The 24,773-nt window shown below is 42.2% G+C and overlaps 1 protein-coding gene and 1 long non-coding RNA gene across 2 annotated transcripts; one reads left to right on the top strand and one right to left on the bottom strand.

Moving 5' to 3' along the window:
* Window positions 1–13,916: 13,916 nt before the first annotated feature.
* LOC120712111 (beta-glucosidase 31-like) lies at window positions 13,917–18,052 on the bottom strand. Its single transcript, XM_039997834.1, has 13 exons — window positions 17,813–18,052; window positions 16,582–16,645; window positions 16,425–16,483; window positions 16,241–16,316; window positions 16,081–16,152; window positions 15,870–15,957; window positions 15,500–15,755; window positions 15,284–15,399; window positions 14,978–15,201; window positions 14,791–14,816; window positions 14,583–14,688; window positions 14,364–14,466; window positions 13,917–14,260 (listed from the first exon to the last, which is right to left on the bottom strand). The coding sequence occupies exons 1-13, from the start codon at window positions 17,972–17,974 to the stop codon at window positions 14,038–14,040; spliced, it is 1,575 nt and encodes a 524-aa protein (XP_039853768.1). The 5' UTR covers window positions 17,975–18,052; the 3' UTR covers window positions 13,917–14,037.
* Window positions 18,053–18,161: 109 nt separating this feature from the next.
* On the top strand, window positions 18,162–23,536 carry LOC120712112. The gene is made up of 2 exons (XR_005690692.1): window positions 18,162–19,093; window positions 19,221–23,536. It is a non-coding gene; the product is annotated as an uncharacterized LOC120712112 (long non-coding RNA).
* Window positions 23,537–24,773: the final 1,237 nt, after the last annotated feature.

Genomic DNA, 24,773 nt, shown 5'->3' with positions numbered 1-24,773 from the left:
ATTTCTGTGTCAACTACAAGCTGCTAGCTTAAATTCTAGTGGTCTGTATATGGTTTCCACATGTAATAGCACTTGCCTTGCCTTATTTCCATTTTTATAGACTACTACCTTGCACCAATTATTCCGCAATTCACAGCATGAACAATCTGAATTATATATGACCTGCAGGGACATTATAGGCAAGTTTTCATTTTAGATGTCAAATAGACCAGCTTTATTTTTTCTAGTGTCAAATAGACAATTCTCTCTTCTTTAAATTGCTCAGATTTGATTTTAGATCCCATGACAGTTTGAGATGCTATAATTAAGCAACCATAACTCCTTAATCCGAAGGCTCTCAAGTCCCATGAGTCCCAAGTTTACTTTTCAACATAATAAATTTCTTACCATTTGGGGCCAATAACGAGTAATAATCAATTTAGTAAAGACCACACATAAGGCCAACAAGAATACGAGGCTCCTATAGGTTTCAGTTTGTGGTGACCTTTGAGTTAGCATAATTTCATAAACTTCAAGGTACATTCTCACCCAATTAGGAGAGATGTTCCTAGTATAAATACTCCATGTATCTATGATATAACTAAGACTTTGATAATCAATGCGTACAAGCTTGGAGTGCAGCTTCGAGATCTGGACAGTAGAGATGTGGGTTCAAGTAGCCGACCTGATGGAACACGGCCAGCATGGAAGGAGTTTTGGGCTTTGTCTGTTCCCCAAAAAGTGAAAATCTTTGCGTGGGGGTAATTCATAATGGCCTGCCCACCAAAGCTAATAAGAAGGCTAGGAAGATGGGAGAGAATAGTATCTGTGAACTGTGTGGTAGAGAAGAGGAAGATGAGCACCATGCAGTGGTACGATGCAGTCTAGCCACAAGCTTGAGAGCTGAAATGCGGAAGGTGTGGTGCCTTCCGCGCAACCAAGACCTGAAATACACTGGACCAGACTGGTTGTAGGCACTAATCAGTAATCTTGACGGTGATAGGATAAGCCAATTGCTACTACTCATGTGGAGGTCCTAGTTTAATAGGAATGAAATGACACATGGAAAGGGGGTAAGCATCTCGGGTTCAGTTAAATGACACATGGAAAGGGGGTAAGCATCTCGGGTTCAGTTAAATTCCTGACGGGCTATAGTGAGGAGCTGATGTCGGTCTGACAACATAGAGAGGGAAACATAACAGGAAAGCAACAAGTATTGCAAGAAGTAAGGAGCGTGTGGCATATTGCAGGCTCGTGACAGAAGCTGAAGTGGGATCCTGTTGACGACCAAAATTGGCAGTAACCTGAACAGATCGGTCTGACCGGTGTGTCCAGGCGGTCTGACCGGTCTAGGCGTCTGTAGACGATCTGGCATGACCAACCGGTCGGTCAGATCGGTCTACCTGGAATCCGAGTACAACTAGAAATCTTTGTAGATTACTAGATTTAGATCTGTAATAGGATTTCTTGCGGGATAAGTCCACCCCACCCTATAAATATAAAGGGTCACGGCCGATTAGGGTATCCAATCGATCAAACACAAACCTTTTTATCTTTTTTACCTTTTCTTTTCCAATCTCAATATGCTGTTCTTCTCTCGTCTCCATGACGTTTGAGGACACCCTAGCTAGCCTGCCGAGCCTAGGGCAACCCTACGTGCGCTTGCCCCGATGGGGTCCCTTCCGGGCGAGCGTTCGTCGGATCGTCGCCGTTCTGCACGGCGACCGGTCTGACCGGTCCCTCTGACCGGTCTGAACGCTCCACGCAGGAGGTGCTGCAAGGAGCTCCTCCTCGCATCGCGCGACCTAGCGCGATCGTGTGTTGGCCCGTAAAAGGCGTCAACATATTTTGGCGACTCCGCTGGGGAAAGAATCAATCGGCTGCCATGGCCGGTAAAATTCCTAAACCTAGCGATGTTGATGCCGCCAACATCCAAAGGCCGACTGTTCAGCAACTTTTGGCCGAACAACAGAAGGCAATTGATGACATCCAGAAGAAGATCAGAGAGGAGAAGGAGAAGGAGATCCAGAAGCTGGAGGAAGAAGCTATGAAGCAGTACATCTCGCACTTCTCCATCGACCGACAAGGGAAGGTCACGACGGATGCCGGCTTCGATGCTTCACAGTTTGAGGTAAAATTCGATGAGAGCGAACAGCCTGTACTTAATTCTGAAATAGCTAATGCTATAGATGATGTTGTTTCTTCTCATGTAAATAATAAGTTGGAATTTATTGGTCAAAATATGCATGATATGTTTGATGACCGTTTTGCCGAATTGAAATACATCTTGGTATGAAGTCTGTCGGTAATAATGCGTCTACATCTAATACTGATAAAACAATTCGTGGTTCGGCAATTCCAACTAATAATGCTATTGTGACTAATTCGGTTAATCAGCAAAACCGAATTAATTATAATGCATCACCTCATGCCAATGTGCCATATGGGGCAGCAAGTTCGTTGCGACGTTCCACATCGCCGAACTTTGCTCAACCTAGTAGTCCACCGATCACAAATCGGCTTAACGCCGATGATGTTGGATCAGGTAGTATCAAAGAGGAGGTGATTAAGATATTTCGGCAAACTTTTGGTATAGAGCCTAAAGCCAAATGCCGATTTTATCAAAGGCCATACCCTGAGAATTACGATTATGTTGCATATCCTCAAGGGTTTAAAATTTCTGAATTTGTTAAATTCACTGGTGATGATAGTAGAACTACATTGGAGCATATAGGTCAATTTATTATACAATGTGGTGAAGCTAGCACTAATGATATTTACAAATTGAGGTTATTTCCTTTATCTCTATCGGGTGCTGCATTTACATGGTTTATTTCATTGCCACCCAATACAGTTTTCACTTTTGCTGATTTAGAGCAAAAATTTCATGATTATTTCTTTAGTGGTGAAACTGAATTGAAATTGTCACATCTCACATCGGTTAAGCAAAAGATACATGAAGGTGTTTCTGAGTATATTAGAAGATTTAGAGATACTAGAAACCGATGTTATAGTTTGACAATTTCTGATAGAGATTTAGTTGATCTAGCTTTTGCTGGTTTACTTGATTTTCATAAAGCAAAGCTAGAGGGACAAGAATTTCTAGATGTTAGTCAAGTCTTACAAAAGGCTCTGGCTAATGAAAGCCGAGCTAAAGAAGCTAGAGATTCTCAAAAGTCCAATGAAAAACCTAGTCATCCTGTTTATGTGCTCGGGTGTGATTCCAATTGTTCGGACGATGAAGGTAAAGATGTTTATACTGCTGAATTTGTTTGGTCCTCTAATGATAAACCTTGCGTTTGCGGTTCTCTTAAGCCGATTCATAAAGATCGGCAAGAAAGATTTACTTTTGATGTATCCAAATGTGAGAGGATATTTGATGAATTATATAAGAATGGGTACATCAAGATGTCGCATGTCATACCGCTGCTTGAAGAATTAAAGCGGCGAGCTTATTGCAAATTTCATAATACTTTCTCTCATGCGACTAATGATTGCAATGTGCTTCGAAGGCAAATTCAATCGGCTGTTAACGAAGGCCGAATAATTGTTCCACAAATGCAGGTGGATCAGAATCCTTTCCCTGCACATACACATGTGCTTGAATTGAGTAATCCTAAAGTGTTAATTCGGCCAAATCAAGCCGAGTCAACAAAAGGAAGAAATATAATTATTGGTGAAGAAAAGTCTGAGCCTTCGAAATCTCATCAGGAAGCTCCAGCAAAGAAGGTCCTTGAAGATTCATCGAAGAATTCATCGCTCGGGGGGCAAGAACAGAAGAAGGACGCCAGATATGCCCAGACCGGTCTGACTGGTCCATCTGGGATTTCTAAAAAAATTCCAGAAACAACAAAAAGGAGAGGCCGAGTTTCAAGCAACTCTTGGCCAAGTATGAGGAGAAAGGAGCTACTCAGAAATAGAAGAAGCGACCAGATCAAGCTAAAGATACAAATCCATCATCGGAGCATCGTGAGCAATCGACTTCTCATGTGCAGCAAGGTAATAATGTTTTTGCGCCATATTCATTTGGTGGGCCGCGCCATATTCATTTGGTGGGCCGATTGCTCCATGGTTCTGGTCGTATCCTTACTATTACACACCTATGGATTATAGTAGAATGTATATGCATCCATATTTTATTCAATATTCTTCTATATATCCAAGTTATGGTGCCTCTCAAAGACCGATTGTTGCTAGCAATAATCTGGTCAAAAGCAAACCTGATTGCAGCAAGGAGGGTGAGAAAGACATAATGCAAGACAACAGGTATTTACAGCCGAGGTGGTGCCCTTCAGGCTTGTCTCACACCCAAAAGAGAAGGCTGCAGCGGATGCGCAAGGAGTCTATGGAACACCAAGTGGAGGTTGTACTAGCAAGGTCGGCGACCATGAAGCAGGTATGGAGGCCTAAGCAAGTTGTTTCGTCATCAACTTGAAAAAGAAGCAAGATATGGCCGATAGAATTTATCGCCCTTAGAACAAAATGTGGCCGATGCATATTTATCATCGTCCTTAGACAATTTTGGTACAGAGGCTTGTTTTTTGACATTCGAGTGAGTTCGTGTGTTGATCCTGAAAGGCGTCAACAGATCCTCCCAGGCCTGGATGGCTCAAAGTGAATGTAGATGGTTCCTTCTCAGAATTGACTGGGAATGCAGGGATCGGGGTTGTTGTGTGGCCCCCCTGGATGATGTCAAACTAACAGCATGGAAGGTAATCTTTGATGCATTTGATGTTGAGGAGACGGAAGCATTGGCATGTAAGGAGGACATTAGCTTAGCCACGGAGTAGTTCCAGAACCCTGGAATCAGATTGTGCAGCGGTTGTCCAGTACTTCAAGGAGGTCATCACTCCTGTGGATACAAATGACAATCCTCAAGTTGTTATACAAGGTCTAATTACTCGCGCACGCGCTCGACAATTGAATTTACAGGTAAGCTCGTTCCTAAGTAACTCTTTTTGTGAATTTGAGAATAGATTGCTACCTAATGATTTAATTATACTTAGGAACGAAGGAGAGGACCTGCAAGTGCATGGAGAAGGCTTTGAAGGCGTGGTGGACCAGCAAGGACGTCCGGATCAAGATGGAGACCTAAACCGATCCGAGTTCTTTTCAGTTTCGGACTCCAGGAATAGCCCACACTAAAACGGACGCCCAGGTCGCATACGGAGTCGGATTTGGACGTTGTTTATATGGATGGAAAGATAATTTCAAGACTCTTCCAATGGCATCGGTTTCAGGCCCAAAATCATCCGGAGTCGACGGAAATCGTCCGAACAATTTGACGTCCAGAATCTGTCCCGGCGCTGCAACACCGTCTTTTGGTCTTTGGGCCATGTATCGTGTTAGGGCCCATTAGGGGCGCGTCCAGGGGGTCTTGCACGACCCTAGAGAGCTTATTAGCAGCTGCCACATCCTTGTTAGGGTTTGGATTTTGCTTAGATTATTCTGTCAAGAACAGTTTCACCTCCGTGTCGGTTTGTGAGACCCCAACTCGAGTGCTTAATCATTTATCCGCAATTTTCCAGATTGTGTTCTTCTTTATTCTTGCTTGCGTCTTCGATTCGCAGGCAAGGATTAGCCTTTGTGGCGAGGTCAATCGCGCAGCGCATGGTTGATAACCAGAGGAGAAGTGGTGCTGCGATTGCGGGGTTCGAATCTTGTTGATTGGAAGCCGGATCGTTTGTGTGACATCGCCACCAAATCGATAGTTACCCCCACCTGACGGAAGATCGAGACACCCTGTTCCCATCAAGTGGTAATCAGAGACTCAGGTATACCATCAGGCTTACCCTAGTTTGAGTGTTTTTCTGTTTTTCGTCCCACAGTCCACGAAAAAGCCTAAAAAAAATTTTGTAGGGTTAGTTTCCCCATCCCAGAACGGTGTTTAGCCTTTTGCATAATTCTTTTTCAAAGTCCATAGTGTTGAGTTTTGTGTCCTAGGTCGTTGTCTCGTTGCTAGTTAGTTCGTGTTTTGGTCTAGCAGTATGTTTCCATCGTTGCTTTCCACCCGATTTGGATTTTCCCCTCTCTGGAAACCCTAATTCGACCTCCAAACTTCAAACGGCCAAAACTTTCGCCGATATCAGAATTTCGAAAAGAGGCTCAGAAAATTGTCTGTCGGAGGTTCGAAGATTTTACACGCTTTTTAATGTTTTTGCAGAAATTCCATAGGCCACACCTTATATCTGTTTGAGCTGAAACTTTGTGGTGTGCCTATTCTTGTGAGGCAGAAAGAGAAAAAAAATCAGAAAATAAAAGCAAAAAAGAGAAAAAAGATGATTTCTACTAGTGCCTCCACCTCACGACGTGCTCCGTTGAGCTCTATTTTTGCTGTTGTTGCTGCAACTGTCCAACCTCTGATTTCAGTGCTATATATCATCTCCATACTTGATCCTTCATTGTTAGCACTACTTTTCTAGGACACGTATAGGCCAGCAACTAGGACAAGTGTGCTTTGGGACTATTATTCAGCATTGCTATCTGTTTTTGAATTGTGTTCCACTAACATACATATTTTGGCCTCCCAAGCTCCACATATCATCTTCTGATCAATACAGCTTTGACCTTGCAATCGCGGTTTCACTCCCTCTTGGTAAGTATCAAAACCAGCCTCCGATTGTACCGTCCTTTGCTCTGTATTTTCGTCAGATACTTGTAAGAGCTTGGTAAGACACAAAACAGTGTGTTTATTTCTTCCACCAGACAGCGCGTAGTCAGATTATTAGGGATAACAGTCACCATTTGTTCCTGTTTTAGTGTTTGCAACGGCAGAAGGAGACGATGCTGATGTGAAGATCCCTACAGAATTCAGCGAATGTATCAGCCGCGAAGAGCTTGAGGCTGCCAACAAGCTAATGATGGAAAGGATGGACGGGATGGTCCACAAGTCTGTCCATGACGCACTCATTGCCATGGAGCTTGGCAAGACTTATGAGAGGGTGGATCGACGGTTGTCCGACATCATCGATAGAATTGCTGCGTTGGGGACACGTCCACCACCACAACAGCAATAGCAACAGCAGCCACCACCACCGCCTCCACGTTTTCCAGATGATGTGGTGTTTGATGAACATGGCAATTATGATGAAGCAGCCACCAGAGATTTACGCCTACGATGCCGCCTTCGCCAGAACATGGAAGGTATGGGTTTTGGTGCTCCTCACCGTCAGCAAGGTAACAACAATCGTGTTCCTGATGACCCTTATGCTAAGATTAAATTTACCATACCATCTTTTTCGGGTCATTATGATGTTGAGGGATATCTTGATTGGGAGATGACAATAGAATAGAAATTTGCTTCTCACCTTGTACCTGAACAACATCAAGTTAGACAAGCCACTAGTGGGTTTAAAGATTTTGCTATCGTTTGGTGGATTGGTCTAGTTGGCGATGGTAGAGCACCTACTACTTGGCAAGACCTTAAGGTAGCTATGCGAGATAGATTTGTTCCCCCATCTTATCATAGAGAATTATGTAAGAAACTGATGCGTTTAGAGCAAGGGGATAAATCTATTCAGGATTATTATGGTGAGCTCCAAAAGGGATTCCAGCGTTGTGGTATGGTCCCGAGGATGCTACTTGTTGTTTTTATTCGGGTTTAAGGCGTGACATTCAGGATATTATTGATTATAAAGAATTTAACACTGTCAACAAGTTGTTCCAATTTGCTATGCTTGCAGAAAAGGAATTGCAGGGACGACCACACCGACCCCGGAGTACTTTTGGTGCCTCCTCTACGCCAAAGACGAGAGCACCTTCTTCGATCCGTACACCTTCGACCCCTACAACGGCCACACGACCTTCCTCGACTCCCGCTACGCCTGCAGTACACTCCAAGAAACCGGATCCAGCAACACCTGCAGCACCGTCCAGTGGTCGCACTTCGAGCATTAAGTGCTTCCACTGCCATGGGATTGGCCACGTGAAGAAGGATTGCCCTAGCCAGCGGACGTACATTGCTACGGATGATGGCTACATTAGTGCTTCCGATGCTGAGGATGATGATGATGACTCCAGTGAGGTTGCCGCCAATGATGATGCCATGCTTGGTGGTGCTGCTACGGCGAATCTCCGGAGCATCATTGTGCAGCGTGTCCTTAGTACTCAGCCTGAGTCCTCAGAGTAGCAGCAATGCCATAATTTGTTCTAGACTTTCTTCGCCATCAAGAATCGGCGTGCTCGTGTTATTATTGATGGAGGAAGTTGCAACAATTTGGTGAGCTCAGATTTGGTCAAGAAGCTTGGCTTGACCACATGACCACGGCCACACCCATACCACATTCAGTGGTTCAATGACTCCGGCAAGGTTAAGATAACACAAATGGTACGAGTGCATTTTTTCATTGGTATATATTCTGATTTTGCCGATTGCGATGTAGTACCTATGGAAGCCTGTTCTCTTTTGTTGGGTAGACCTTGGGAATATGATAATGATGCACATCACCATGGTAGAAGTAATAAATACACCTTCATGCATAAGGGGAAAAAAATATTTTGCTACCTTTGACTCCTGCTGAAATTGTACAAGCTGAAAAGGATAGAGCTGAAAGTGCAAAAAATGAACCAACTGTTAAACCTGAAAATCAGCAAGCAATTAAATTGTCTGCAACAAAATCTCCTGTCATGCTTGCAACAAAATCTGATCTTGCTAAAATTCATGATGATGATAGTTGCTGCTATGTTTTGGTTTGCAAACATGCTTTATTTTCCATTGATGATATTGCTAGCACTTTGCCTACGCCTGTGACTAACCTTTTGTAGGAGTTCAGAGATGTTTTTCCCTCTAAAATACCTCCAGGACTCCCTCCCATTCGCGGGATTGAGCATCAGATTGATTTGATTCCTGGAGCAAGCTTGCCCAACCGTGCTGCATATAGGGCAAATCCCGAGGAGACTAAGGAGATTCAGCACCAAGTCCAAGACCTTTTGGACCGCGGGTATGTACGTGAGAGCCTTAGCCCTTGTTCTATTCCTATCATTTTGGTTCCAAAAAAGATGGCAGTTGGCGCATGTGTGTAGATTGTAGAGCCATTAACAACATCACCATCCGGTACCGTCATCCTATTCCTCGTTTAGATGATATGCTTGATGAGTTAAGTGGTTCTAAGATTTTCTCTAAGATTGATTTACACAGTGGTTACCACCAAATTAGAATGAAATTGGGCGATGAATGGAAAACTGCTTTTAAAATCAAGTTCGGATTGTATGAGTGGTTAGTAATGCCTTTTGGGTTAACTAATGCACCTAGTACTTTCATGCGTTTAATGAACGAGGTTTTACGTCCACTTATTGGCAAATTTGAGGTGGTTTACTTTGATGATATCTTGATTTACAGCACATGTTTATCTGAACATCTTGATCATCTACGTGCTGTTTTTGATGCTTTGTGAGCCGCGCGCTTATTTGCTAACCTTGAGATGTGCACCTTTTGCACCGAACGAGTCTCGTTTCTTGGCTATGTTGTGACTCCACAGGGCATTGAGGTGGATGAGGCCAAGGTGCATGCCATTCAGAGTTGGCCAATGCCTGCGACGGTGACACAAGTGCGGAGTTTCCTTGGACTCGCAGGATTTTATCGCCGTTTTGTGAAGGATTCAGCACCATCGCTGCCCCTTTACATGAGCTGACCAAGAAGGGTGTTTCATTCCATTGGGGGCAGCCACAAGGGGATTCCTTTGCTCTTTTGAAAGAGAAGCTTACTCACGCGCCGCTACTCCAACTTTCTGATTTTGGTAAGACTTTTGAGCTTGAATGTGATGCAAGTGGAGTTGGCATTGGTGCTGTTTTGATGCAAGGAGGTAAACCCGTTGCTTACAGTAAGAAATTGCATGGACCTGTTCTTAATTATTCCACATATGATAAAGAATTATATGCTCTCATTCGATCTTTACAAACGTGGAAGCATTATTTATGGTCTAAAAAATTTATTATTCATTCGGATCATGAATCACTTAAGCATCTTCGTAGTCAAACGAATCTGAATCGTGGACATGCTAAGCGGGTGGAATTTCTTGAAACTTTTCTCTACATCATTAAACACAAAAAGTGGAATGATAATGTTATTGCTGATGCTTTGTCTTGACGCTATGTCATGTTGACTCAACTTGATTATCGTATTTTTGGACTTGAAACGATTAAGGGACAATATGCACTAGATGATGATTTTAAAGATGTGATACTTAATTGTAAATAGGAACGTACATGGAATAAATTTGTGCTAAATGATGGATACTTGTTTAGATATAACCGCCTATGCATTCCAGTTGGATCCGTTCATCTTTTGTTGTTGCAGGAAGCACATGGTTGTGGTTTAATGGGCCACTTTGGTGCTAAGAAGACGGAGGCTGTGCTGTCCACACACTTCTTTTGGCCTCGGATGCGGCGTGATGTTGAGTGCTTTGTTGCTAGATGCACAACGTGTCAAAAGGCTAAGTCGCGATTGAATCCACATGGTTTGTATATGCCTCTTCCTATTCCTTCGGTTTCGTGGGCGGATATTTCTATGGACTTTGTTTTGGGATTGCCTCGAATGAAGAGGGGGAGCGATAGTGTTTTGTTGTGGTCGATCGTTTTTCTAAGATGGCACATTTTATACCATGTCATAAAACAGATGATGCCGTTCATATTGCTAACCTCTTTTTCAAAGAGATTGTTCGCTTGCATGGTATGCCTTCTACTATTGTTTCAGATCGTGATGCAAAATTCTTGAGTCATTTTTGGCGCACGCTATGGAACAAATTGGGGACAAAGTTGTTGTTTTCTACTACTTGTCATTCCCAAACTGATGGACAAACAGAGGTTGTCAATAGAACATTGTCCACAATGTTGAGGGCAATATTGAAGCAAAATTTGAAATTGTGGGAAGAGTGTTTGCCGCATGTGGAGTTTGCATATAATCGGGCGGAACATTCTACCACCAAGGTAAGTCCTTTTCAGGTAGTGTATGGCTTTAACCCTCGTGCTCCCATTGATCTTTTGCCTCTACCTACTACTGAGCAAGTACATAATGATGCTAAGGAGCGTTTTGATTTTATTTTGAAATTACATGCTTCAACTAAAGAAAACATTGAAAAGATGACCGAAAAGTATAGAATTGCTGGTAGTCAAGGTAGAAAGGAAGTTAAACTTGAACCGGGTGATTTAGTATGGTTGCATTTGAGAAAAGATAGATTTCCATATTTGAGAAAGTCTAAATTGATGCCACGTGCTGCTGGACCATATAAAATTTTGGAAAAGATTAATGATAATGCATACAAGCTTGAGTTGCCTCCCGAGTTTGGGATTAGTCCCACCTTTAACATTTCAGATTTGAAGCTATATTTGGGAGAAGAAGATGAGCTTGAGTACGACTCCAGTTCAAGAGGGGGAGGATGATGAGAACATCACTCCTGTGGATACAAATGACAATCCTCAAGTTGTTATACAAGGTCTAATTACTCACGCATGCGCTCGACAATTGAATTTACAGGTGAGCTTGTTGCTAAGTAACTCTTTTTGTGAATTTGAGAATAGATTGCTATCTAATGATTTAATTGTACTTAGGAACAAAGGAGAGGACCTGCAAGTGCATGGAGAATGCTTTGGAGGCATGGAGGACCAGCAAGGATGTCCGGATCAAGATGGAGGCCCAAACCGATCCGAGTTCGTTTCAGTTTCGGACTCCAAGAACAGCCCACACTAAAACGGACGCCCATGTAGCATACGGAGTTGGATTTAGACGTTCTTTATATGGATGGAAAGATAATTTCAAGATGCTTCCAATGGAACTGGTTTCAGGCCCAAATTCATCCGGAGTCGACAGGAATCGTCCGAATAAGTTGACGTCCAGAATCTTTCCCGGCGTTGCGACGCCGTCTTTTGGTCTTTGGGCCATGTATCGTGTTAGGGCCCATTAGGGGCGCGTCTAGGGGGTCTTGCACGACCCTAGAGACCTTATTAGCAGCTACCACATCCTTGTTAGGGTTTGGGTTTTGCTTAGATTATTCTGTCAAAAACAGTTTCGCCGCCGTGTAGGTTTGTGAGACCCCAACTCGAGTGCGTAATCATTCATCCGCAATTTTTCAAATTGTGTTCTTCTTTGTTCTTGCTTGTGTCTTCGATTCACAGGCAAGGATTAGCCTTCGTGGCGAGGTCAATCGCGTAGCGCATGGTTGATAACCAGAGGAGAAGTGGTGCTGCGATTGCGGGGTTCGAATCTTGTTGATTGGAAGCCGGATCGTTTGTGTGACATCTCCACCAAATCGATAGTTACCCCCACCTGACGGAAGATCGGGACCCCCTGTTCCCATCATGAAAACTATGAAGCCTTCTTGCTACTCTATCATCTAGGAGGCCTTTTGTACATCCCTCAGATTACGTGGACTTGAATTGAGTCATATAAAGAGAGATAGGAACTCTACGCGGATGGGGAAGCGTCTAAACCACAGTGCTGTGTGGTGAGGTTGCTCTCCTGTTTGTGTCGAGCATTTGATTGCTCGGCGATTGTAACATATCTATAAGTAATCAATAAAGATCTCTCGTTACATGCAAAAAAAAAGTATGAACCACTTTTGTCCATCTGTATGTTGTTGACACTTCTTAACGTCTCTGCCAGGTTTGTTAGTTCCCAGCAACAGCAAAATGCTTGTTGGTATTTTTTAACTCTCAAAGAATACCGTTGTAACACTTTACCCTAGAGTATTCAGGGTATCGTATTTTCCACGGGTAACGGAGGTGCAACGGTCCTCTAACTAGTTTTCCCGGAGGAAGAGAGAGAAGGGTGGTCTTTAAGTAGTGTGGTTATTTAAGAGAAGAGATACTTAAGAGAGATAAACCAGCTCTCTCTTACTTGCTTCGGACACCGGCTTACTTCTGGTCTGCCAAGAGTATCTGGCTATTAACTCTACACCCAACCCTCATGTGGGGGGACTATAAGGGACGGGCAGGGCTGTCACCACCTGCCGCCTACCCCGACAGACCGTGGAGAAGGTATGCAAATAAAAGGTAACCTCTAGCCTAGACACCACGTCTACACTATTGATTATTGCTCTAGCCCCGACTCCGTCTAAGATAAAAGCCATTAGACTAGAACACTCGTCACGAGGATGGACGATGATCCCGCAAGCAAATGATAAGAAGAGCTTAACTCGGATAAGAACTCAACAAGTAGACGAAGACTCGGATACTTACTCGAAAGAGGCTCATATCCGCTAAGGTACAAGCAGAGGGAAGCTGACAACTCCGGCCCTCCTCCCGAACTTCTTCTCACACACCCCTAGCCTAATCCTACATCTTCCCCCAATGTGTATCTTGTGTGTGTTGTTCTTTGTGGGGGGCTCTCTCCTCCTCCTTATATAGCCTTCCTAGGGGTGGATACGTGGTTGCACTCACGGGGTGCTACTATCCCCATCCGTAACAGGCGTAGGGAAGTGATGAGAGAGTCCAGGATAAAGTGGGCTGATTGGGCCCAGTGGGGGTCGGCTAATCCAAGGGGTTGGCCGACCCCTTGCTATGCTCGTTTGGGCCCATCTTCGGTCGATGCACTTCTTGTGGGCTCCTGTGTAGGTTTCTGAATGCTCGCCTAAAGATATGTTGGTTTAGCATGTCATTTGAGCTCTAGGATCTATGTGCGAGCCTCTGTGTTTGGCGGAAGTGTCTTTTCTCTTGGGCTTCGGCCGATTTGCTTCAGGATGTGGGCCCTCTAATTCTCGTGCATGCGTAGAATGCTCTGATGTGTACTTTTCCCTTTGTTTGAGCACGGTTTTCCCCCATATGCAGACATGGCTTCCCGTAAACAGTGATTCACCAAAACTTGTGGAAATGATTAGTATCAAAGTCCTAATTCTAGTTTGTTGTTTGTTTCGACACTGATCTTTGCAGAATCTGTTTGAGTTTTGTAAACTGCACCGATTTTCACCGGATTGCCCTGCGGCATCACAATCAAAGCAGCTTTCCTCTACTTTCCAAAAAAGAATGCAGCTTTCCTTATTTATGTGATTGTACATTATTCGTCTGCAGTATATCTGACAGGCATGCACATGAGACATACTGCAGCCCGTAATCACGCCTGACCAATGTTCACTCGGAGTAGGCTCCAGAGCCGGCAGGCATTGCCGCCGGCCGAAGCTCGCCGCCACGAAGGAAGCCGGCGTACCACCGCGCCGAGTGCCGGGCGTACCGCGTCCTGTCCGCAGCGCTGAAGTCCACCCCGTACAGGCCGAACCGGAACCTGTAGGCAAACAGGACCTCGAACACGTCCACGAACGACCACACGAAGTAGCCGTGCACGCTTGATCCGTTTCTGTTATCAGAGAGAGAGAGAGAGAGAGAGAGAGAACAAAGATGCTAAGAACAAGGCATATAGGGACTCAACATCAGTCACTGTTGTGTCAATTTTTTACGACCTGATAGAGAGAAGTGTTGCTTCGATGTAGTCCTGCAAGAAACGCGATCTGAACCTGTGGTCGTACATGAACCCGCCTGACGGATCCGGCTCATGACCGGCTCCTAAAAGACAGCAAGCAGCTAGTCATTGTACACAAGCACATCGGAACTGTGCGAAACTATTACTGAAAAATGATCAGAATGATCACTCAATCTGGACATCCAGTTCAGTAGCTCACCGTTCTCATAGATCAGTACTGGAGGATTTCTGTACTTGTGTTTCAGGTGCTCGAACAGTTTCCTCAGAGCCCATGGCGCCGGGTGATTTGCCATCCTGATGCGGTGCTGTTGAAACCGACCATCACTAAAAACTTTCAGCATATCTTGCTTAGAAATAAGATATATTTCATCTGAGCTGGAAAAAAAATGTACATCACTATAGCATACCTTGTTTCTTGAGCTCTGAAATGGCACTGCACAATATTTGGAACAGAAAGTTTAAAATTTCTCAAATGCAAGAAATATATTTAGAACAGATATTCACGAAATTTAGTTGGCAAGCTTTGATTCAATTCCTAAATTTCATGAATGTATTTTTCTTCATTAGAGATTAAAATAAACAGCTTGCTCTTACTGGTAATATATGTGACAGCAGCGTCACTGGCATAATCTCTTGGGCTCTGTTTCAGCTGGCCCAAATCCGCCACAACATAAATTGCACCATAGTGGTTGATCCCTACAAAATCAAATGACCCGCGCACTCTGGCAGACTCCTCAGCCGTCAACACTGGAAGCCTGGTCCCAGCGTTCCTCTTCATCACCGGTGGATAGTGTCCGTACACCAAAGGATGCATGAACCTAGCCAATAAATCAGTTCATGAGTCATGAAATTTAAAGTAAACTTATTGTTGAACATTTGTGTAACTTGAGTAGAATAAACCATCCGACAGTGAAGTCAATAATCCTTGCAGCAGCTTCTACATCCTCCACTTTCGGCGTCGCAGGCTCAAACCAAAAGGCTAGTAAAGTGACCCCGATCTGTCCTCCTTGCTCAGCCTGTGACATAGGCAATCAAAAGACGTCTTGAAAAACAGTTATTTTTTATCAGGTGAACATGTATATTTCGTAATGAAAACTAAAATCAGGGACCATGCACCTGGTACTTGTCTCTGTAGAGGGAAACAGCGGAGGCATGCGCAAGCAAAAGATGGTGCGCAGCAATGTATGGCTCCGTTGTAGAGTTGCCACCAGCGCAGGATTCACCGAATGGTGAGGAGCACCGTCTCGGCGGTAGACTGCCCATGTCATACCCACCAAGCGGCTCGATGTTCGGCTCATTAAGGGTGGTCCAGTGCTTCACTCTGTCACCGAAGCTCCTGAAGCACAGATCCGCATACGCCGTGAAATCTTCACTGCATCAACATCGGAGTTCAGTCATGTAAGTAACAAGCATCTCGGTTCACCTCACCTCACTATGCAAGTCTTGTGTACATAATGATGTGTTATGGTTCCGAATTGAGTAGTACATGAATCTAGGACTGAGCAGGCCATTGTATTCATCTTGAAGAGCCTGGGGAAGGTCAAAATGGTATATTGTTGCATGAGGCTGTATCCCTGTAATCAGCAACCCAAAAATTGCAGCTTAGCTCTATGATAAAATAACAAGATTTAGTACTATTACAATGAACAAGGTCAATCTACAAAGTGCATAGTCTACAAAAGGAATATATTACATACCGTAGGTCATAAGTTCATCGATTAGGTTATTGTAGTACTCCAGCCCCTTTGGGTTCACAGCACCTCGACCGTCTACAACGCACAAACAATGAAACAAATCCATGTAAGGCCATGTCGTACTGGTCCTGATTCCTGAAATACCTTGTAGAATTCTATGCACCAGGAATAAGCCTTGTCCAGGCAAAAGAAAATCTGTATGCATCCAAGCCCATCTCATGCATTAGCTTCACATCCTCCTGAAATTAAATGTGGAAATCTATTGGCATAAAATTGCTACTGATGATCAGTAAACTAAATTCGATTTGTCACAGATGGTTCTACTTGTACTGAGTTGAGAAACATGCCTTGTACTTGTGATACTGATCAGCAGCTACGTCTCCAGTTGCATGGTCAAAAGCATAGCCTCCAAGAACAAAATTAAGGCGCCTGTTAGAATATACTGGTCCTTGGCCTCAGACTGTTACAACATCATAAGCAAAATCCTGAGGCGTCCCCACTCACCACCATGCGCAAATGTGACCCAAATGCTCGGCTTCTTTCCGTCCTCATCCCACGCGCCTTCCACCTGCACAGAATTGATCGAACAAAACCATGATAATAAGTAGTATTATGATGGAAAATAATAAACACCATCATTTTCATTTCCCCTACTGTTTCCCCCTCCAAAAATTAAGCATCACCATTCTGGTTCTAAATAGCTAGCTATAAGCTCTATTAATGTGGTATATGTTGCTATACATGGTACAACGAATTTGGCCACGTCCCTGCTATACTGCTACAAATGCTATTCAAAACCTTATTCCGCATTGGAAATTTGGAAAACACTCCGTCAAAAGGAAACATCAAGACCAGCATACCAGTTTGGTGAAGACCAAGGTTCTGGGACTAGGACGGAGTGGGCTGAAATTCAGCGAATTTTTCCCGTCTAGGATAGGCCCAAAACAACATTGAATCAGCCAAAAATTTTGGCCCAATTTGAATTTTTGTTCCAGCCCAAAGCCCACCCAGGCTCACAGACGGCTCTCCCTTTTGTATAAAAGTACATCTATCAAACCAGGATTCATTTGTTTCCTCCTGTTGCCAAATTGAGGCCAAACTTCAGAAAAATTTATCAAAACATGAAATTTTTAACTGGTCAACACAAGTGAATCCCGGGAAAAACATATCAAGCAATCAAAAAATATAATAAGAGTCAGTAAACTCTAATGGTAGTAAATGAAAATATCCCTCTGGCTGGCAAAGTATGTTTGGAATTTTTTTAAAAAAAATCTGAACGTACATTGATCTTTTATGTAATTTTTTAATGATCTGCCAAATTCATATGTGCCGGCAAAATCAAGTTTAATTTATTTATCCTTATTCTTGTGCGAGAATTCCTGACCAAGAACATTTGGATGGATTTTTTTTTTTTGAGAAAACAATTGCATTGAAAAGTCTTCTTGTCGTCTTCTTCAAACGAATGTTCGATTGCAGCAACTCAACAAGAGGGGAGCTCGGCTCAGCAGACAGTACTGGAGGGACTCATTCTGTAACGTGGCATTGTGTCATCCGTTCGTGTTTCTTAAGAGTTTGGTAGGTCATATATATGCTGCTCTCTCCAAAAGAAAAATGGTTTCCACTGAGAACGAGTTTTCAGCAAATAATCCAGCAAACTGAAGAAATGAAGTCGCTAGTAGAACCTACTATTGATCATTACAACAGAAGAAGAGGAAGGCCTTCCCAGCCTGCGCACCTGGTAGGCCGACGTCCCGGCGCCGAAGACGAACCCCTCGGGGAAATCGGACCGCGTGATCGCCGCGGCCCCGGCGGGGAGCGCCCTCAGCGACACGACGGCGAGAACCAGCAGGGCGATCCCTCGCGCGCGCAGCCATACACCGGCGCCGGCCTGCTCCATTATCGCGGCTCCGGTCGTCTGTTGGTGCGGCCCTCCGACCCTCTTCTTCTTCTTCTTCTTCTGCTGCTGATGGCTGCTGCTTCTTCTTCTTATTGTTGTTCTTATATGCAGAGCGGGCAGAGGCGACGACAGCGGCGATGGCGACGGGGTCTGCACGGCTCGGGGAAGCTGCCGTAGCCCGTAGGCCAGCGGTGTCCACGGGCGCTGGTTCCAATCGCTTCCAGCCCCGGCATTTTCGGTGGCAGGGGCAGCGAGGCGCGACGCGGAGGTGGGGGTAGCTTCCTGACGGCCGACACGTCCCGGCTTCACCTTGCCACGTGCACGTACTCCACATTATTTTTGACTTTTTCCCAGAACTGTCTACGGTAGGTAATCTTTAGAGAATTTTTATTAGAAAAATAAAAACCGTCTATCTGGCAGAATCATATAGTGATTAGTAGAAAGTATCTAGAAATATTTAGATTAAAGTAATTGGCGGTATAAAAATGTAAGACCAAATATCAAGAAGTGAGATCAAATACTAATTAAATTTAATTTTTATAAATATTTTTTATTGATTAATAATTAGAAAAAATTAAAACAAAAGTACCTGAAAGTATCTATTGAGACTACTTTACAATCATTATAATACTATATAGTATTGAGCTATTTCCTGAGAGTAGCATCGCGGAGCAACTTTAATTTGTTTATCTCCTCTCATTCATGTTGGCGCCCGCCGCGGGTGTCCATCGTGGCCAAGACGCAAAAATTATGTGCGCCGTCCAATAGGGATCCGCCGAGTTCCTTGTTTACCGTCCGGTAGCTGTCTCCTGGACGTGCATTGGAAGGACAAAATCAAAGAGAAACAACAAAGTGCATTTTTTTTATTTTGAGCATAACAACAAAGTGCATTGAAAGGCATTAGATTAGCTTCGCATCCCACGGTCGGCTGTTCTTCCGGAATCTTACTTCAGGGTGCTGCTGCATTTATCCTACCTGAAGTATTGAGCGCGCGTCGTTCGCCATTGTTCATTTTCTTCACTGCGCGAAAAACTTGCACTGCCGGCGTTATAAATTTTTAAAATTTACAAATACACAGGTTCCGATGGCGAACCATGGGAATGGAAGCACAAATGCCAAGTAAGAACCTCTAATCGTCACAGCTACACTTTTGCTAGTGTTTCTGCCTTCGTTTCACTTTTGCTACTATATTATTGTCCTTTAATTTGCAAATTCACGTGACTAAAACATATAACACTTTGCTCAGTGGTACAAGGCTCAAAGATGAATAGAGGACAACAATGAAGGAACTAAGCATCCTAAGGCTAAGTTTGGTTTCTTTCGGTTTAAGTCATAAGTCCCGTCACGTCGCATGTTTACACACCAATTAAGAGTACTAAACATAGATTTATTATAAAACTAATTTTATAAGTCGTGACTTAATCACGAGACGAATCTATTGAGCCTAATTAGTTCATAATTTGACTACTAATCGCTACAGTAATTATCCACTAACTGTGCATTAATTATACTTAACTAGTAGGGCGGCACGTGTTTTTCGAAAATCAGGTGAAATAAAATTTATGTTTATAGAAAATATTTGCAATGCCCACGAGTCTTCCCCATGAAACCACAATTACCTAGCATAAGAAGGTTGTAGCAGTGTCCATGTGCGGCACACACATGTTTTAAAATCAAGAGATTTCCCTCGCAAAAAAAATCAAGAGATTTCCCTCGCAAAAAAAAATCAAGAGATTTCTAGCATAAATCCGCATGCGGCATGTACATATTTTAAAAAATTCAGAAAATAACCACTTTATATTTAAAGCAGTGATTGATATGTGACAATTATATAAACAACCTAGGACACAAGATATTTAGATTAATTAACCAACAATTTAGCTTAAATCATAATCCATACCATAATTATTTTCATCCACACATTATATTATATGTATCTTTAATAAGGTTGTGTGTTGTGTCCATCCAACAAATCCACGCACATAACAATCAACAAACATTTAAGTGACGGAGAAGAGGAATCTTGTTCAACTTGGTTCCTTCTTTGGGATAAGAAAATGTGAGTACAACTCGGTAGTTTGGTTTCTCACAAAGTAATAAATTTAAAAGCTTGAATTGGATAGAACATTATAAAAGTGCTACAACCCCACGAGTACTGCCTTTTGGTCTGTCATCCATCCATGGCAATGGATGAAGAAGACATTTCTCACATCACACTACATGATCTCACTGAAATTACAATCTAATATGATGTCCAGGTAGTAGCACCAGACCTTGCCCCCTCCTTGCCATGACATCTGAAAAATATTGCTCTGGATATCCAATACAAAAATTAGAAACTAATTCAAAAGTTGGAATTTGAAACTAATATGTTTGATAGCATACCTATTAGACAGTAGACCTCTTTGACAATAGGGTAGTATTTTGAAATATAAGGGCAGGAAGATAATCCATGTAAATAATTGGGAGAACATGATTTAAATAGACTGGGTTTGAAATTACATATTTCACAACCTTGCTATGAATCTGCACATTAGCAAAGTGTGACCCCTAACCTTAATTCAGGTGTAGCAGTTTTTCTATAAATGCTTGAACCTTAAATTGACTGGGTTCAATGCCTAAATTTTTCTATAAATAAATTAGGGCTTCATTTATACTAAGAAACCGTGTGTAGTAGTTTTGATGAATAAAATATAAAAGTTCAGCTACTTAAATCACCAAAAAAAATTCTTATCATACCAGGCATGTTCTATTACTGAACTGTCCTCAATAAGCCTATGAAGGAAAAATAGAAGAATCTAGTAGTAATATAATTCATCGACAAACAACACAAGAAATATTTTTTAGCTTGAAGTTTATAAACCTGCCATGTATTTTCTTATCAATATTGCTTTGCAATTGAAACAACACTGCAGCCATGTTAGTGGGATGAATAACCTGCAAGTGAAACAACTTTCTCTTATGCTCCTGAGTTAAGTGGAACATCTCATCGTGAGTGGAATGAATAACATGCAACATTAACCAGATTATTGGCCATGGAGGATAAATACCAGCTTCTTAGGATTGAAAAGGATGTGAATTCATAGTCATGCTTTCTAAGATATTTTTGTAATTAGCCAAATGATCTAGTGCTTGACCCAAACTCAGCCATGTGTTCTGTTCAAGTGAGAAAGCAGTGGATCCTGTAAACAGTAGAGCCTTTAGGAGTGGCAAGGGCACAAACCGATACAAGCAGATCAACCGGTACATCGCTTGCCTGCTACCCACCCTTGCCATTGGCTCCACCCTTGCCGACCTCTTCCTCCCAAGCATTGACCAAACAGTTGTGTTGCATGCCATCTGCACAATTTATTTAACATAAGCAACTGTAGAAAAATTAATCTAGCAGTACTCCTACCATGAAGGCCATTGTTACTTTAAGAGAAGCTCATTGATCTACAAAGAATGAGAAAATATATTAAATCGATCAACAAGAAACTACTCACACATCTAGCAAGATCAGGAAAAATTCAAAAATAGGAGGATTGCCAATTTGACCTTAAATATGAAAGATAGGACCACATAACAAGATCAAAGATAAATAAGATTTTTATATATGTTTCACACAAAAGAGATATAATCCAAAACTGAATGAATATAAACAAAGCTAATAGTGCAGGCAAGATAAATCCTCACAGCAGAGCCTGTATTATTAAGCTTACACTTTGCACCCAGCAAAGCAGCCATTGTTTTGTCAGAAACATGTAACCTTTGGTCTACCGATTTCACCTTTCCATTGACAACTGATATCCCATTGTTTATCTTCTGCGAAAGGCCAACACGCTTATCAGAGGAATTGATCCTTGCTGATGCATTAGCTCTCAACTGATGTTTCTCATCAAATGCTTTAGCCTTGTTCACAACATCTTGTCTCATTGTTGAACCCCTTGCAATCACATTTGTCATGACATCATGGGCCTTGCTCACATAGATATCACTATTGGAGCTGGCATTGGCCTATTTGGCAAGACAAGAGAATATTTTAATTAATAACTGCCAGCATAATACACTTTGTATGAAATAACATGAGACAAGATTATGATACACTTTGCATAACAAATTGATACCTAAAATAATCATTTTAATCAACAGCTGATATTTTTAACGGTGGTACCCCTGGGTACCTTGCAACATCATAAAACAACTCAAATAACAAATATGCATGTAGGTTCCAGTTTATTTATTTAGGTTTCAAATACCTAGCCACTATTCAGTAAAAAATGTGCAAGATGTTGGCACTTGATCAGCATTGATCCCTACAACCACTCCTTACAAGAGACACCCTTTTTCAATCTGCCATAGCCACTCTGGAAGGCCTCATGATCTAACTACCAGGGATAAAAAACTAAAAAATTGCATTGGCAATTAAAAGTACCTCTGGAGAGAGGAGTCCTCCAGGAGCTGAACTTGTACTTGTTTGAAACTAATTATACATCACCTCTACAGGAACCTAATGTACTCCATGTTATAAGAATTTCATCAAGAATATAGCCAAGTGGACAAATCAATAATATATATCTCGTGTTAGTGAGCATCAAATGGGTAGATAAAAAATATATACAATTACATTAACTTCTCGAAATTATTCATTACGGAGGACGTAAAAGAAAGGTATTTTTTATTAAAAAAACATTACCCATCAAGTCAACATCCAATAGGGAAAATTTAGAAAGCTGGACTACAAAATTATATTATAACAAATAAAAAATTATATCTATAAAAAATAATAAGCAGTAATATAATAAAGGTATACACGAGGCAAGGACATATCTGTAATAAATCCAATAAACAATTTGAATTGGGCAACCAGTTTATCAACAGGGATCCCCAACCCCTAAATGCTTATTATCACAACCAACAGAAACATTAGAAATTGCTCGTCATCAATGAACAATATATAGAAGATACTACCTGACATCCAGAACTCCAAGCCACAAAATCCGTTAACTTAGTATCCCAAGTATCATTCTATCTATCAAGTACGGTGCAAAATATGTACGCACATTTGTTGGCGTGTCAACCATAGACGTCTTCGGCACTGCAATAGAAGCTAATGTGTACACCGTAGACATATGTGTTGCAGTGTCTGAGTTATCAGGCTTGATCAATACATCCCCACCTATACTGTGCATGAAATTTTCAGCCAGGCTTGTTGGAGGAATTTGACTCTTCTCTGCAGATGGAATATTTCTAGCAGGCTTATCCTCAGGAGCTCTGGCTGCAGGTTTGTCGAACGGTTTCACAGGCTGAGCAGTAGAGGAAAGATCAAGCCGTGCTTTCTTGGATAATTCCATGACATCTTTCATCTCTGTAAGACAAAAGAAGAACACAAGGCAGACAAGTCTGATTTAATTATCTCAAGAATTTGTATGCACACATATGCATGGAAGAAAAACCATGTGTGTCAAAACACTCAAATATAAGACCTAGATATTCAAAGAGGCACATATAGATCACAAGACAAGGGGCATTATTGCTGGCCTTTACATGTGCATTTCGAAAGGAAGTTTCTAATTTGTGTAATTCTCTTAACTGATTATTCTAGTGCAAGGAAAACAAAAATCATGACACCACCTAGAAAGGAAAACAAAACATTTGCTCAGCTGGGCAAGGGAATAATAGGCCAAACAACCATAAAGCAGTAAAAAACAAACTTACATATTGATCAATACAATGTCCAAAACGGCCAAAGCAAACAGAGCACTTTGTTTCTCAAAGGCTGTGTCATCCTCAAATTATGAGTCTTAGTCAACAAGCCAGAGGCCTCCTTCCACTTGAAATCGATAAAAATCTGAAGTCAGTAAGAAGGGGCTAACATGCTTAAGATTATAAGCTGAATGCAAAAAATAAACCGGGTTTATATGAGATTCCCTATCCCTACCAAAGTTCAGAATAATCCAGTCATGTGAAATGGGGAAAAAAATATGTTTGGTTATTTTATATTTTTAAAAAAGGCCGTCTATGGTTTTGCGACCTAGTAAGTACATGTTCAAAACACTCCCAAATTGGAGGTATGCTCATTTTTATTACCTCTCTCCTCTCTTCCATCAGTTCCTTCCAAGTCCATTACAAGGGTGCATGGCTCAATGTTTTGGGCCTTTGCCAACCATATACCATTGGTAATCTGTGACCTGAACATATCAAGAAATGCTAGTTAAATTAGACAAGAACAGGCTGCAGAAAATGCAAGAAACTTTATACTGACAATATAAAGGACAATCCGCATACCTTCCTTTGAAGCATCCATCTCCCTAAAATTGGCGCGAAAAAGATGATTCAAAAGCATACTTTTCCCTGCAAGAAATGAGGAAGACAGTGCATTCAGACAACAGAAGCATCCAGTAAACAGAATAGAAGCAATAGAAATGAGAGACCCATACCACTACTTTGCGGGCCCCATTATTGATACAGCAGCATATGAGAGCCCGCATTCGCCCAATCTAACTTCCTTCATGAAGTTCTCCAATGCTGTGACACTGAAGACCCCATCTCCGTCGATGAGCTGCAGGAGACAAATGTATGAAGCATAAACCATCACGTTCACAATCAGAAAAGGAAGAAAAAGAAAAAAACTAAAACCCAAAGTAAATGGAATATCATTGCAGCGTCTTGCCTGCCTCCAGTATTTCTCCAAAATAAAAATTAGTTTCCTTTAAATTGTACCGCTCCAATAGTGTCTTCTTCTCCTCATTTGAGAGCATCTAGTGCTCAGGAACAAGAACATGCTCCTTGATGTTTAAAAGCAACCCGGCCTCCTGTT

Source organism: Panicum virgatum, chromosome 6K (genome assembly GCF_016808335.1).
Source record: "Panicum virgatum strain AP13 chromosome 6K, P.virgatum_v5, whole genome shotgun sequence".
NCBI classification, from domain to species: Eukaryota; Viridiplantae; Streptophyta; class Magnoliopsida; order Poales; family Poaceae; genus Panicum; species Panicum virgatum.
Note: the sequence above shows the minus strand (reverse complement) of the source record. Positions and strands in the feature narration are given on the sequence as shown.

Excerpts from the sequence above, each read along its gene's own strand:
- LOC120712111 (XM_039997834.1), bottom strand. The coding sequence starts at position 17,974 with ATGGAGCAGGCCGGCGCCGGTGTATGGCTGCGCGCGCGAGGGATCGCC. Across the intron at positions 16,153-16,240 it reads CTGGACAAGGCTTATTCCTG|ACGGTCGAGGTGCTGTGAAC; the intron begins GTGCATAGAATT and ends TGTGCGTTGTAG. Across the intron at positions 14,261-14,363 it reads GCAACACTTCTCTCTATCAG|AAACGGATCAAGCGTGCACG; the intron begins GTCGTAAAAAAT and ends CTCTGATAACAG.